This window comes from Balaenoptera borealis (assembly GCF_965194805.1).
Source record: "Balaenoptera borealis genome assembly, chromosome: 1".
Lineage (NCBI taxonomy): Eukaryota > Metazoa > Chordata > Mammalia > Artiodactyla > Balaenopteridae > Balaenoptera > Balaenoptera borealis.
Genome location: NC_138860.1, coordinates 113370897 through 113387163, shown reverse-complemented (window position 1 = coordinate 113387163; position 16267 = coordinate 113370897). Strand labels below are relative to the sequence as shown.

The 16267-nt window shown below is 33.8% G+C and overlaps 1 protein-coding gene across 3 annotated transcripts in view; it reads right to left on the bottom strand.

Moving 5' to 3' along the window:
- Positions 1-219: 219 nt before the first annotated feature.
- Positions 220-16267, bottom strand: part of GLMN (glomulin, FKBP associated protein) — a 46448-nt gene continuing 30400 nt past the window's right edge. For 2 of the 3 annotated variants that reach the window (XM_082384726.1, XM_082384727.1), the window contains exons 12-19: positions 15742-15783; positions 15571-15644; positions 14269-14353; positions 11292-11398; positions 10436-10499; positions 1342-1453; positions 482-564; positions 220-372 (exon numbers count right to left, since the gene is read on the bottom strand). In XM_082384726.1, coding sequence (XP_082240852.1) covers positions 262-372; positions 482-564; positions 1342-1453; positions 10436-10499; positions 11292-11398; positions 14269-14353; positions 15571-15644; positions 15742-15783 — 678 coding nt within the window. In that variant the 3' untranslated portion in view covers positions 220-261. Of the gene's footprint in view, positions 373-481; positions 565-1341; positions 1454-2771; positions 2820-10435; positions 10500-11291; positions 11399-14268; positions 14354-15570; positions 15645-15741; positions 15784-16267 lie in introns of those variants that run through there. The other variant, XM_082384728.1, reaches the window with a different exon arrangement.

Sequence of the window (16267 nt, the reverse complement as noted above, 5' to 3'; positions counted from 1 at the left end):
AATATAAAATTATTGATTTGTATTGGATTTTCAATAGTAGTATTTAAAATACACATGGGCATTATTTACCATGTAGGTATCTTTTTAAAACCAAACAATACTACTGATCCATAATGTGTCATCGCTGAAACGGATAAATGAGAAAAGCTACATTTATTTTCTATCAGTGTGTTTTACAGAAAAGCTTTTATAAAGGTATTAAATAAACATAATGGAAAATAGTATATTACTAGTTTTTATTTAGGGGATGGAGCTTTCACTTTATCCCTTATTTTCCTCAGAGGTAGACTTTGTTTTTATTTCAATGAGTTCTTCTACTCGAGCCAGAACACTTTCAATCAAATCAAATGTGAAAAGAGCTGAATGTAGGACCTGCAATGCCAAGAAAAATTAGTGTTATTAAGGCTGCCTTTAAAGCAAAACAGAGCAAAAAAGAGAAAAGACTTCAGCTGTATGTAGCTTAGGAAAATTTCATATCTACCTTAAGCTGCATTTCAGGAGGCATATTCGGGATCTCTTCTCTACCTACAGTTAAAGAACAAAGATCTTTAGACTTCTGGACTTCTGTAAGAGAAAAAAAAAATCGTGTCACACTTAATCATTAAAACAACTCTCAGATTTCAATAATAAATTTATAAGCTACTTTAATCATTTACTAACTTAAAAAATGCCAGTTATTTGTGTAAATTAAGCCTTATTGTTTAATAGCTCAGGGTATGCTAAAATCAAGCTATGAACAAACAAAAATATTAAAATTCTGCAACATGTGAATTAATGTTTCTTTAGGTGAACAGTATTTTGGCAACTTTTTTCTTCAATATAAAATCAGAAATATACCTGCCACACTAAAAAAGACAAAATTTTTAGTAATGCCTACAGAAATACCACCATAGTGAAATAGAAAAGATCACAAGATTATTATAATAGAATTGCTGACTTTAAAAAGCAATTCTGGATCTAAGATTCTTTTTCATAATTTGTACAAACTTAGTAGAGGGTGAAGTGGGGGATGGACCCCACAATACTAAAGGAAGTACAATGACATCCAAACAGAAATACTTGTGATACAATTAGATTCTTAATCAGACCTTGAGGTTTGAAACCAGAATATGCTTCAGTTTGGTTTAAATCTTTGTTAACCCAATTTCAGTGTTAACTGGCATATAGATTTGCCAAGAATCATTTTAATTATAAATAAAATGACTTAGCTATCACAGTTCCCTGTTTGCTCTAAGTTAGACAAGTACAAGATAAAGTTCTTTATTTTGAATATAAATGACAGTTCAAAAAAATATGACTAATTTTTAGACCTAACTGAAAATGAAACTTCACATTACCAACCTTGGCTATTTTTAATTTCTGCTTCATAATGTGCTTTTGACATATTAAGACCTGTATGGAGTGGCTTTAAGAAATTATTCTCAATCTTTTCGAGTTCTGTCCATAATCCAGTCTGTTTGGAAGAATTAATGAAACAATTAGTTATTTGGTTCAAGATGTATTGATTGCCTACTAGTATTAAACATGTGCTGACAGTTGGAGAAACAGAAAGGAGTAAGACATGATCCTTGCCTTTCAAGGTGGAGTTGACTGTTTAATAATACATTCATTACTACATCTAGATATTTTATCTAAATACCAGTCAAAACAAAAATGAACTTGTTCATACACTCATTACTGTGCCATTTGGATAGCTCCTGGTTTTGAGATCTGTAACTTAGAAGTTTTATCCATGAGAAAATTATTTGAGAATAATCCACACGGTCTGAGACATTTCTCTTTCCTTATAACCCATCCCCACAATGACTCTACCTTATAAGTCCCTTCAACTCTTTATCTTTCAAATGATATTCCTGTCACATATCTAGTTCCAGGGGATTAAAAGTTTTTCTAGGGTAGCATTTTTTCAAAATATTTTTACCATGACCCACAGTAAGAAATATAATTTACATCACAACTCACATTTATTTATATAGTTGAAACAAAAGTTTCACAGAATGTCCTTTCTATTTATAACATTAAATATAGCCTGGTCCTTTCCTTTTTATATATTATTTTTTAATGTCAGGTGTATTGAGGTATCATTTACATACAGTAAAATAAACATTTTTTAGCTGTACAGTTCTGAATTTTGACAAAGATATATAGTTGTATAACCACCACCACTATAGTTTCACAACCCCAGAAGTTCCCTTGTGCCCCTCTGTAGTCAGTTTTCTTCCCCCACCCCCAGAGAATCACTGGTCTGACTTTTGTTTATATAATTTTTGCCTTTTCCAGAATGTCATGTAAATGGAATCACTACTGTATAGCTTTTTATAATAGAGTGATATTGTGATTTATAATAAATATATACTGTATTTGGTCTCCATCCTGTTCCTGGCAAAGAGCTCCTAAAACTCTTGAATTTCCTAAGTGAAGAACAGTAAAACTGTCTTTTGTTATTTATAACAAGCCCTTTCAGCCATGAATGTGACTTTTGGAAAGCCCCTAATAAGAATGGGGGCTGGTTGCCAGAGGAATCAACCATGTGATTACAGGGTTCCAACTTTCAGCTCCTCTCACCACAAACTCCTGGTAGGAGAGAGGGGCTGGAGACTGAGCTCAACCACCAATGGCCAGTGATTTAATCAATCACGCCTATGTAATGAAGCTTCCATAAAAACTCAAAAGGATGGGGTTCAGAGAGCTTCTGGGTTAGTGAACACGTAGAGGTGCTGGGACAGTAGTTCAGGAGAGGGCATGAAAACTCAGCACCCCTTCCCTAATACCTTGCCTTATGCATCTCTTCCATCTGGCTGTTCCTGAATTACATCCTTCTATAATAAACCGGTAATCTAGTAAGTAAAATGTTTTCTTGAAGTTCTGTGAACAGCTTTAGCAAATTAATCGAACCTGAGGAAGGGGTCGTGGGAACCTCTGACTGATAGCCAGTCTGTCAGCAGCACAGATCAGTACCTGGACTTATGATTGGTATCGGAAGGGGGCTAATGTTGTGGGACTGAGCCCTTAGCCTGTGTAATCTGATGCTATCTCCAGGTAGAGTGTCAGAAGGAGACTGAATTGTAGGACATCTACTTGGTGTCAAAAAAAATTGCTCGCTATGGGAAAATCGCTACACATTTGGTGACCAGAAGTGTAAAAAATGAAGTGAAGTACTGAGAGTAGAGCAGAAACACTGGAATGTTTTTCCTCTACAGGTAGAAATTGACAAAATTATTCTAAAACTCATATGGAGAAGCAAAGGATCTAGAAGAGCCAAAAATTTTTTTGTTACCATTAAAACATACTTCTAAATAAATCAATAGACACAATCAAACACTGTATATGCTGGGAAAATAATCTTTCCAGGTCCAAATGAGCCATTTTCTCATTTGCCAAATAATATGCAATTATATACGCTGATAATAAAGTTTCTTTTCTACCTCTACAGAGACTAAAAGAAAGTTGGTAACTTTTCATCTTTCAAAACATTAGGGGGCTTCATTCACAAGTTCAGCATGTTGTTTCTAGCTGTCTCTAATTTGAAAGTTTTAAGCTTTCATTTGCAAGAAAAATTATATTTTAGACTATCATTTTCATTGGGTATTTACTTTTGATGAAACTATCTTAAATAGTCTTAGCTTTAAAGTCTTACACTCATATTCTTTCTTTTTAGAATGTGGCTCAAATTAAGGCTAAGTTTACTAATTATTGAGTCAATACTGTTTTGAATATTGTCACTATTTACAGTTTCAGATCAACAGTTCAATGTGAACATGTTTCTGTATTTTTCATTTATTTTTGTTATTGTCATGAATTTGAAAAAATATATCTCCCTCAATAAAAGTTCATTCTGAAAATACAGATTAAAATAATTTGCTTGTAAAACTTCACAATTTTACTGACAGCAGGTACAATTTATTTCCCAATTAACTACATACTATGTTACTATAAAGTTAAACTGTACATTATCATAGCCTTTCTGCTAACTGACCACTAAATACATCATAAGAGATATTGGTAAGCAACATGCATCTTATTCCTAGCCAATCCGTCATATCCCTTCCACTTTCAAACACTGTTCTTTGCAATTGACCACAAAATTTGCTGCAATATCCATAACTCTTACTAAGAATCTGTGCAAGCAACCTGATGTTTCAATTATATTCTACTTCATTTTGTAAAAATTGCCAATCTGAACCACTAAATTGATTTAATGACTCTCTAATATGCTTGGTTATGACCAGCAATTTGAAGAACACTGTTCTAATTATATAGCTTAGGAGAGAAGTTGCTGAGTTAAGAGTATTTATTCTTCAACTCCACTGGATAACGCCAAATTGCCCAAAAAGGATTATCCACTTTGTTTCATCACTGTGCTGGATCCTAACCTATGCTACCCACCTTTTTTAACACTCGCCATTTTGATGGGTGTGCAGTGGTATCTTACTGCGGTTTTAAGTTACACTTCCATACACACTAGTGATACTGGGAATCTTGTCTTGTGGTTATTGGCCATTTGGGTTTCCTCTTCTGTGAGCTGCCTTGCAATATGTGTATCCTTTACCTATTTTGCTGATTTGTGGTCTTTTTCTTCTTGCTTTGTAGTTATTTTTTTGATACTAACTATTGGATGGAGAAAGGAAGATTTTTTTTTTCTCTTTTTGTGGCTTTTTCAGTTTGTACACATTTTCATTTCTTGAATAGGTTTTAGTTTCAATGTTATTAGGTTTATCAATCTACCTTTTTGTGGTTAGTGCTTTTTTACTTAAGAAACCCTTAAGTCACACAGATCTTCTCTTATAATGTGTTCTAAAAATTTCTAAGTCCCTTTTCAATGTTAAGTCTTTAATCTGTTTGGAATTTTGTTTTGTATATGTGAAATAGGCATCTAATCCCCCCTTCCCCAAACATATGACAAATTACCCAGCATCATCTATTGAAGAGTCCCATTCTTCCCTTCCAATTTGTAATGGCATCTCCATTTCAGACAGGAAGTTCAGTGCAATGGTGTAATTAAGAATGCTAGCTCTTGGAGACTGCTCAAGTCCAAAAACTGGCTCCTTCACTAGCTATGTGACTTTGAGCAAGTTCTACTTACCCTCACTACGCCTCAATTTCCTCATCAGTAAAATGAAGAAAAAAGTAATACCTTGCAGGAGGATTAAATGAGTTAATACGTGCTTAAAGCACAACTTGGCAAATGGTTCTTAATAAATATAAGCTACCATTAGCAGCAGCATCATACGTATCTATTATATATATTTTCCACAGATATCTATTTTTAGGTCCTCTACTGTTTTCTACTAGTCAATCTATCCAGTCCCATGGTGATACTACTCTAAACTACTGTGGCTTTATAATAAATTATGATATCTGGCAAGGCAAGTTCCTGTCCACACACCTTGTTCCTCAAAGTTGCTGTGGCTATTCTCGGCCCTTAACTGTTCCATATGAAACTTATAATCAATCATCAAATTCCATTTTAAAAAACTAATGGGTGTTTTGAATTATACTGAATTTTTAGATTAATTTGAGAAGAATTGACAACTTTAAGATACCAAATCTTTCCATCCACATACGTATTCAAATCTCTACTTATGTCTTTTTTTATATCTCTCTATAAAGTATTATAATTTTCCTCAAAAAGTTTTACACATATTTTTACATGTTTTCCTAAGTATCTCATATTTTTGTTGCAATTATAATAAAAATATTTTCTGGTTGACTAAGAATTTTTATCACGATTATGTATTGAATGTATCAAATGCTTTTATTTTTCCTGTAACTATGTATTTCCTCTACTTTAACCTATGAATTACATTACCTTGCATTACTGGAATGAAACCAACTTAGTCCAATGACTTAAAAAAAATTTTTTTTCCTAGATCTGGTTTGGTAATATTAGTATCTATATTCATAAGTGAGATGAGCTTGTAACTTTACTTCAGCATACTATCCTAGTCTGTTTTGGTATTAAGGTCATATCTTACTAAACAGATGCATAACATTAAGCACAACTATTCTTTTTCTAGTCTTTTGAACATTTTAAATAAGACTTGAGTATTTGTTTCTTGAAATTATGGTAAAAATTATCTGACCTTGTGATTTCTCTTAGTAGACTGTGGCAGTTTTGTTAGATTATATTTTCTAACAAATTCCATTTTATTGAAGTTTCCAAATTTACTGGTATGTTTTCATGTAATTTTCTTCCTGTTTTCCAATCTGTGCTGTATTTATACTTCCTTTTTAATTAACATATTATGTCTTCATGCATTTTAAAAATCAATCTAAACAAGTATGTATCAGGAATTTTTACAAATCGAATTATATAAGATACCCAGCTGATTTTGATTAGGACCATATGCCGAGAAACAATAATCTAGAATGGCCCTGTCCAATGCCAAGGAGGAATTGAATTTTTAATTAAAAATTTTAAAAAGTTAAAATTTAAATAGTCACGTGTGGCTACTGTCTATTGGACAGTGTAACACTAGGAGGTCTTTATTAAGACTTTAGCTGTTCTTAATGGCAATAATTTAATACACAGCCCATAATCTAAAACTTACAATAAGGTAATAAAATGTGCCAAAATTAGGCTAAAGAAAATTTGTGCACATTCTGTTCAGCATAATTCCACAAATTTTTCATGTGATGAACAACAGTAATATTTTTAGAAGCATGTAGGAGTGAAGAAGCTATGGAAATAAGAATATTTTCTCTCTCCTACATTAAGATTACTAGATCTTTAAAATAAAAAAAAAAACACTACGAAGAAAATCATCTTAACATTTGTTTTATCTTCAGTGTCTAGAAAGTAACAAGATGTTAAAAAATAGTATTAAGGATAAAAATTTGAAATGTTCACAATGCTTACTTTAAAATTTTATATCCAAGTAACTCACTGGTGGAGTAGTTCTGAGATCTTTTCAGTTCTAGAGCTTAACTATACATTTCAAATTTCACTGCAGCCTGTCTCACAAAAGAGAGAAGGCAGTTTTATACCACAGTGAAATTTATTGCCAGAACAGACAGGGACCTTGCAAAGGACACAGTCAACCATGCTAATGAAGAAATAAAAAGAAGGAAATGAATAAGACCCAGTTTTCCCTTTTCTAATTTGTGTATCACTTATTTATGAAGTAATATTGTAGAACTTCTATCACTTGTAATATTAAGGAATGTGCATAACCTTAAGTCATTTGGATCTGCAAATAACACAGAAGGGATATGTTTTAATCTTGGAGAAAGAAACAATTTAAATGAGAACCTAAAATGTGGATTATATAGAACTATAAGTATGTGTTTGTATGCCAGATATTTGTTGTGTTTTCCTAAATGAAAAGCATATATGCATACATTACATAATTCAATTTTTAGAAATTCCTGATACATACTTCTGGCCTTTACAATCTTACATTGCTTCCCTTGACCCTGCTTCCATTCTACATATTACAATCACAAATTATTTAGGATAAGAATAGGTAAGCAGGTGGACAGGAAAGGATATGAGTAGATGGGACAGAAGGTGAGGGATAAATTATTATGGGCTATGTATTAGAATAAATTACTATAATTAAACAATTAACACTTACTTAAAGATACCTACCAAATAGTAGGGAACACTAGGTCTAAAAATTAAGTTGGTTTTACCAGTACAGATAGATGGAGGTTCAAGGTCCAAGAAGTTATGTCAAACTGAAGTGTGGGAGAAAGTGCCTTCAACTTATGCAAAGAGATAAAGAGACATGAAATAGTAAGGTAAGGAGGGGAATGATTTATGAAAAGAATAAGTCAGTTGACAGTAACCCAATATAGCAGGGAAAGAAATGGATTATTATTCAATTATGAATCACTTTTTTTTGTATTTTAATGATTGTTCTTATTTAATTTTTCTATACACCTTTTTGATTGCTTTTCAGCTTTTCATCTGACTAGTTACCACCTCAGCACACTTAACTGCTCAAAAATAGGTACTGGTAGGAATCCTTTTGAATAAAACTACCCACAATTCAGCATCACTAGAGTATCATTTTGTTTCTCCTTTAATCACAATTTCTAAAACTCAGAAGACTCTTATTTTTTGATTAACCACAGCAGACAGATTTGCCTCTCATTTATATACATGACCTACTGTGACTACACTTGGAAGAAATGCTTCCATGATGAACAAGCTGCCTCAAAGATGTTAGGTTGCCATCTTGGACTGATTTTTTGGCCAATTTCCTTGGTATGATAATTCTTACAGTAACTTGCATGGCAATACTATGGAATATTTGATCCCTAAGAAAAAACTTTAAAAACCATTAAATAAGAAAGCAATCTTATAAGCTGGTTATATCCTTTTCTTCACTGTACAATGTTCAAGCTAAATACATGTGAGGTATTATCTGTGGATATCATAGTAGACATTGCACAATGCTAAAACTGCTTTGCCTTCCCTCTCTAGGCAGAGGCCCGTTTGCTGCCCCTGTAGGACACTGTGCTCACTCTTAATCAGAAAGATTCTTTTTCGTCCTGTCAGGCAAATCAGATCATTTCTAGGTATGGCCTCATCCTGATGAAAGTAAAAACTCATACCATACTCTAAGGACATCTTCCTGAAGCCTCAGGACTTCCACTGCCACTGAATTTACTTGTTATCTTTCTCTTTTTATCATAAAAAAGGAGTAAGGATTTAGTTTGTGATTCAAAGGTTCTGGTCACTGCCTGGGGTCATAGCTATTTCTGCCACTTACTAGGTATATGCCCTTGTGCAAGTTAAAGATTCTTCCTGTGCTAAAACTGTCTATGAAAAACAAAAACTAAAGAGCACTTATAGCATAGTGAAGTAAATGATAGCACCTGGCCAGAATAGAGCTGCCACTGGCAGGGGCTAGGGATGGGTGTGGAATGATGACGTCAGAATTAACTGGGAGGAAAAAAGGGAACTTATTGTGATGATAGTAATGTTCTATATTTGGTAAGGATTTGGATAACAGATCTAAGCATTTGTTAAACCTCAGTGAATGTACAATTAAAATTTGGGCATTTCATTTTATGTAAACTTTAACTCAAAGAAAAACTACAGACAAATATTTAACTCTTCTTAATGAAATACATGCTGAAATATTTATGGTAAAGTATGCTGATGTTTGCAGTTTATCTTGAAATGCATCAAAAAATAAGAGACTGATGGATGGAGGGTGGAGAGATGGGTAAGTGATAAAAGCAGAGTAAAATGTTAACAGTAGAATCTTGGTGGTGGGTAAATCAGTGATCACTGTAAAATTCTTTCAACTTGGCTTTATGTTTGAGGGAAGGAAACTACTACTTTTTCCATAAACTTTTGATCCCAAATTATGATTTACTTAAACTAAAAAAGAAAAAAAAACCCCTCTGGCATTCTTATATAAAAATCAATTACTTGCATTTCATTTATTACTTTCTAAAACGTTTAATCACGCATGTAACTCAGGTAGTTACAGTTAATAAGATGACACATATACAGAAAGCAACTATTAGAATAGAGTAGGTAGGGACTTCCCTGGTGGCGCAGTGGTTAAGAATCCGCCTGCCAACACAGGGGACACGGGTTCAAACCCTGGTCCAGGAAGATCCCACATGCCACGGAGCAACTAAGCCCGTGCACCACAACTACTGAGCCTGCGCTCTAGAGCCCGAGAGCCACAACTCCTAAGCGCATGTGCCACAACTACTGAAGCCCAAGCACCTAGAGCCTGTGCTCCGCAACAAGAGAAGCCAGCGCAATGAGAAGCCTGCTCACCACAACGAAGAATAGCCCCCACTCTCCACCATTTGAGAAAGCCCGCGCGCAGCAACAACGACCAAATGCAGCCAAATAAAAAAAGAAAAAAAAAAAGAAAAGAGTAGGTAGAAAGAGAGAAGATAAAAAGCAAATGTAATTTTACTGTATGACAAATCTCCCTCAAATAGTTTTCTATTTATTGAATACCTCTAATGGTGCACTATTTTAAAAAATTTCAACTGCCTACACATTATTCAAAAGGTGCTGTTAATGGATTTAGTGCTGAAAATGCTTCAATTTGTCATTTCTGATGAGGGGATAGCAAATGATCAATGATTTTATTTTATATAGCTCAGACTTAAATCATGAGCGATAGGTGGAGGTTAATGAACAAGATACGCAAATATATGTCGAGTTTCAAAAGGTTAGTTAAGTTAGGAGCTGCAACTTATCTACCTAACAAGGTTAAGCAATGTTTATAGCAAGAGAGCAGAGGTACAACAGGAAAAGAAAAGGGAAAGCTGGATGTGGGGTGGTAAGCGCTCCTGGGAATTAACTTCAAGTTTAAAGAATAATTGTTGGCACTTAACGGAGCTTCACAGCTGGGTAAAATATTAATTATGGCTTAAGTAGGTATTGATAAGAAAATACAAAACGCTCCTTATGCATTTGCGTAATAGTTTCTTTTTCAAAAAATTCACTTACTTGATTGTCATTTTCATTATCTTTGATAACCAAATACCTCAGTAAGTTTAATGAAGCCATTATCCTGTTAAGTAAAAATATATAATTTGTTACGTACAGTACAGGTTCATATAATCAACAATTTCAATGAATAAAGGTAAGTTAAAACCTTGGGTATATTTCTACAATTACGTTTGCCATTAGAAACCTTTCCCTTTAAAATATCTTATCAGCAAATGACGAGGTGGGCAAGTGGTTAAGGCGATGGACTGCTAAAATATCTTATCACATATCTTACCCCCTTAACATAACTTACTACTTTTGTTCTCCAAGTTCACAAAATATAATTGTGAAAATTACTATTCGTTTTTCCCCCAAGGGAGACTTGTTATCTTTAATGTCCGAGAGTACTGTCTTTTGTTTCCTGAATTTTAAGATTCCTTTTAAAAATGCTTACAACCATTTCTCAACATTCATTCGAGTATACTGAAAGTAAAATTACATGTTGTATATGAAAAAAATTGATGTATGTCCTGGAAATAAAACAATAAAATCCAAATGTATAAGCCTTTTATAAGTTATATACACGAAATTCTTAGTGTTTAGTCACCAGTGCTATAGTCCCAAATCTCTATGAGCTAGGTACATCAAAGGTACAAAATCATACTGTTAGTCATAGTTCTGGAAAGAATTTTTGATTTTGTCTTTATACAATATCTAATTACTTAAATATGAAAATCTTTATGTAATTTGATGAACTAACCACTGATTATAAAATCACAGGAAAATATGTTTTATTTTAGTTAAGGTTCCCAAAGCAGGGCTTTCACATTTTATTCTGAATTTACTATGTAAACCTTAGTAATGGTCACCTCACCTATCTGAGTTTTGCAGTAGATCTGTTTCAGCACCCTCTGGGAGAAAAAGTACCAAATCTAGAAGGGAAATCAGCTGCGGTCCTGTAAACCATTTGTTATATGTTCTCTGAGAAGCAAAAGAAAAATTGAGAAAGGCTTTAAATAATAGGTTGTTAGATATATGTGTTTTTCTAATACCTTGATACTATAAAAATAAGTTATTACACATTTAAAATATATATTTTTAACTTTAACTTCCATTTTTTCATTCACTATTTCTGGACACCTAGAACAAACTCTGCTAGTTTGAAAGCACTGGTGTGCTCTTTCTCTGTTCTCTATATGGAATTACTGAGTATTCACAAATAGACTTCAGTTTCCATTAACATTTCACAAGTATACAGCAGAACAAAAAAGTCATATTATCAGTTTGAAAAATTAATACAATTTAAGTCTATAGTTAACAAATTTCAAAATCCAGGTTTTTAAAAAAGAGTAGAAATGGAGAAAAAAATATACAGGCATACCTCATTTTACTGCACTTCCCTTTACTGCATTTTTTACATATTGAAGGTTTATGGCAACTCTGTGTCAAGCAACTCTATCAGCACCATTTTTCCAACAGCATTTACTCACTTCACATCTGTGTCACATTTTGATAATTCTCAAAATTTTCAAACTTTCATTAATATATATTTGTCATGGTGATCTGTGATCAGTGATCTCTGATGTTACAATCGTTAACTCCTTTGGGGCACCACGAACCACGCTCATATAAGATGATGAACTTAATCAAAACGTGCTGTGTGTGTGTGTGTGTGTGTGTTCCAACTGCTCCAATGACTGGCCATTCCCCCCCATCTCTCTCCTTCTCCTTGGACCTCCCTATTCCCTGAGACACAACAATATTGAAATTAGGCCAATTAATAACCCTACAAAGTACTTAAGTGAAAGGAAGAGTCATATATGTCTCATTTTAAATCAAAAGCTAGAAATGATTAAGCTTAGTGAGGAAGCATGTCAAAGGCCGAGATAGGCCTCTTGTGCCAAACAGTTAAGCCAAATTGTGAAGGCAAAGGAAAAGTTCTTGAAGGAAATTAAAAGTGCTGCTCCAGTGAACACATGAATGATAAGAAAGTGAAACAGCCTTATTGCGGATATGGAGACGGTTTTAGTGGTCTGGATAGAAGATCAAACCAGCCACAACATTCTCTTAAGCCAAAACGTAATCCAGAGCAAGGTCCTAACTCTTCAATTTTATGAAGGCTAAGAGAGGTGAGAAAGCTGCAGAAGAAAAGTTTGAAGCTAGCAGAGGTTGGTTCATGAGATTTAAGGAAAGCAGCCATCTCCAGAACATAAAAGTGCAAGGTGAAGCAGCAAGCGCTGATACAGAAGCTGCAGTAAGTTATCCAGAAAATCTAGCTAAGGTAATTAATGAAGGTAGCTATACTAACCAAAAGATTTTCAATGTAGATGAAAACAGTCTTACACTGAAACAAGATGCCATCTAGGCTTTCACAGCTAGAGGAGAAAATTCCTGACTTCAAAGCTTCAAAGGACAGGCTGACTCTCAGAGTAATACAGCTGGTGGCTTGAAGTTGAAGCCAATGCTTAATTTTTACCATTCCAAAAATTCTAGGGACTGTAAGAATCATGCCAAATCTACTCTGCCTGTGCTGTATAAATGGAACAACAAAACCTTGATGACAGCACATATGTTTATAACATGGTTTACTGAATATCTTAACCCTACTGTTGAGACCTACTGCTCAGAAAAAAAGACTACTTTCAAAATATTACTGCTCACTGACAATGTACCTCATCCCCCAAAAGCTCTAATGGAGATGTAAAATGAGATTAATGTTGTCTTCACGCCTGCTAACACAATATCCATTCTGCAGCCCATGGAAAAAGGAGTAATTTCAATTTCAACTTTAAAGTCTTATTCTTTAAGAAGTACATTTCATAAAGCTATAGCTGCCATAGACAGTGATTCTTCTGATGGATCTGCACAGAGCAAATTGAAAACCTTCTGGAATCATTCCTGATTCATGGGAAAAGGTCAAAATATCAACCTTCACAGGAGTTTGGAAGAAGTTGATTCCAACCCTCAAAGATGACTAGGAAGAGTTCAAGACTTCAGTGGAGGAAGTAACTACAAATGTGGTGGAAATAGCAAGAGAACTAGAATTAGAGGTGGAGCCTGAAGATGTGACTGAATTGCTGCAATCTCAATGATAAAATCTGAACAGATGAAGAATTGCTTCACATGGGTGGGCAAAGAAAATTGTTTCTTGACACGGAATGGACTCCTGGTGAAGATGCTATGAAGACTGTTGAAATAACAACAAAGGATTTAGAATATTACATAAACTTAGTTGATACAGCGGTGGCAGAGTTTGAGAGGACTGACTCCAATTTTCAAAGAAGTTCTACTGTAGGTAAAATGCTGTCAAACAGCATTGCATGTTACAGAGAAATCATTCGTGAAAGGAAGAGTCAATCTATGTGGCAATCTTCATTGTTGTCTTATGTTAAGAAATTGCCTCAGACACCCCAACCTTCAGCAACCACCGCCTTGATCAGTCAGCTGCCATCAACATCGAGGCAAGACCCTCCACCAGCAAAAAGATTACAAGTCACTGAAAGCTCAGATGATGGTTAGCATTTTTTAGAAATAAAGTATTTTAAAATTAAGGTATTTACATTGTTTTTTAAGACATAATATTGCACTTAACAGACTAAATTATAGTGTAATTAACTTTGATATGCACTGGGAAACCAAAAAATTTGTGTGACTCGCTTTACTGAGATTTTTGCTTTATCGTGGTGGTCTGGAACTAAACCCGTACTATCTCTGAGGTATGCCTGTACCCTAATACTAGAGATATAAAACATCCATAGAGCAAAATTCCACTTTAATATATTCCACAAATGAACAAATATATCCTAAAAAATAAAATAAATTGATAAGTGACACCTTAGTTATGCTCTTACCTTTAATGACATGTCAATTTGATTTTTGATATTTTGAATAATAAAGGCCTCCACACCTGAGTGATTACTTGTATTCAGTAAGCACCTTTAAAGCAAAATTACAATACATTTGAAATTATCTAGACTGCATATAATTAAGTGAAGATGAAAGTTTTACAAATTCAAATAGGGCATGTGCTATTTCTAGGAATACAAAAACCAGTGCAGACAACTAGCAAGGTGATCAACCAATTACAAAGTCATCTATTATGACTTCTGCCCTCACTAACTGGCAAATTCTATTTTAACTGGGTCTTTCCAACACGAAATTTCTATTAAACCAAATTTGAATCTTTTTATGCATATAGTTGCAATGATTTAACATGGCAAGGATGGTCACTAGTGTAATAGCCTAAAAACTCCCCAAATTATTCCCTGTTAGACTAGTCTGGTTAGACTAACTTAATTGCAAAGAAAGGAAACTCAGTAATGAGCTTAAGAAGAAGGGAGAGATTTTTGGGTAGGAATACAGGTAGATCAGAATAGAAAGCTGGTATAAGACATAAGCATCAAACTGAGGTTTCATAAACCTGCTCTGACTCTATCAATAGAAATGAAAAAAAGATAGAATCAAGAGTGCTAGCATTGGCCAATCCCAAAGAACACTTCTTAGCACTCTGACATTGCCCCAATTTGGTTTTAACTCATTTTTATTACCTAGGTATCAACAAACTAAGGTCTGTAGGCCAAATCCAGCCTACTGCTGTTTTGTTTTATTGTAACACTTACCCCCACTACAAAGTTGAGCAGCTGCAACAGAGACTGTGTGGCCCACAAAGTCTATACTTACTTATGGCCCTTTAAGAAAGTTTGCTGATCTTCAACTCAGAGAGTTGCTAGAATCTTTTCCTCCTCAAACAGTACTATTAATAAGCTCCACTGTTAAGGTGTATATAGCCTGTCAAAAGTTATAACTCCAAAGCCATTAATTTCAACTGTGAATAATGGACATTTTTGACATATGTAAAACTCTAGCAGGAGCCCCACCAATCTCAGTTTAACCTTCTAAGTCTATTTTAATTTTAGAGTATTTCAATTAAACTGAAATATATACTATTATTCATGTAATATATATTTATATATGTATCCATAATTTTTGATTAACCCTTCACTACCTATCACAGAGAAGAGAATTTAATATGGCTTCCAAGTAGAGAAGAATTACATGTAAAACATACCGAAATACAGTAACCTAGAATAATTAATGGCATTAATTTGGTTTTTAATCAACCACACATTTCACAATTAACCATTGATACATACCTAAATAAAGTATATTTCCCTTGTGGATCCAACTTGTTAATATACAGCTGAAGCATAGCTAAACCCTTTTTCCTCTAAAATGGAACAAATAATATTGTTACATAAACTAAAGATTAAATTGTTTATTAAAATTTCTCACTGCAACTCATTTAGTTCCAGACATTTACATACCAATGTCTCAGTGGGGCAGAGTGTCATTACTTTGACTAAGCCCTGGAAATAAAAAAAATTTTAATTCAAACGTTAGATTATACTGACTACAAAGAAACAACTATATTATCAGTGGACACTAAAAATTCAGAGAAATGAGGGTAAGAGATTTAAAGATGAAGTAAATTTTTCCCTGAGCCTTTCATTCTACTGTTTTGTCTACAGGGAGCTTAGTACAATCCATTTTGTAAGTGCTATTGAGTGGGTGTTACAAAGTATATCATTAGAAGTAATTTTCAATTATGTCTAGAGTGGCCAAAAAAATGAAACCGAACATACAGAAATATAATCCATTAATTTAAAATAATCAGGCTTATTATACTAACAAAAGCCATATTTTTCTATTTAAATAGTGGAAAAACAATTTTCTACATTGACATCTAAGACCTACTTGGCTATGATAACTAATAAACAGGCAAAATAAATCACAGGAGGGAAAAAAAAAATGTCTTTGTAGTAATGAGTTATACACGCCTTGATGGAGTCC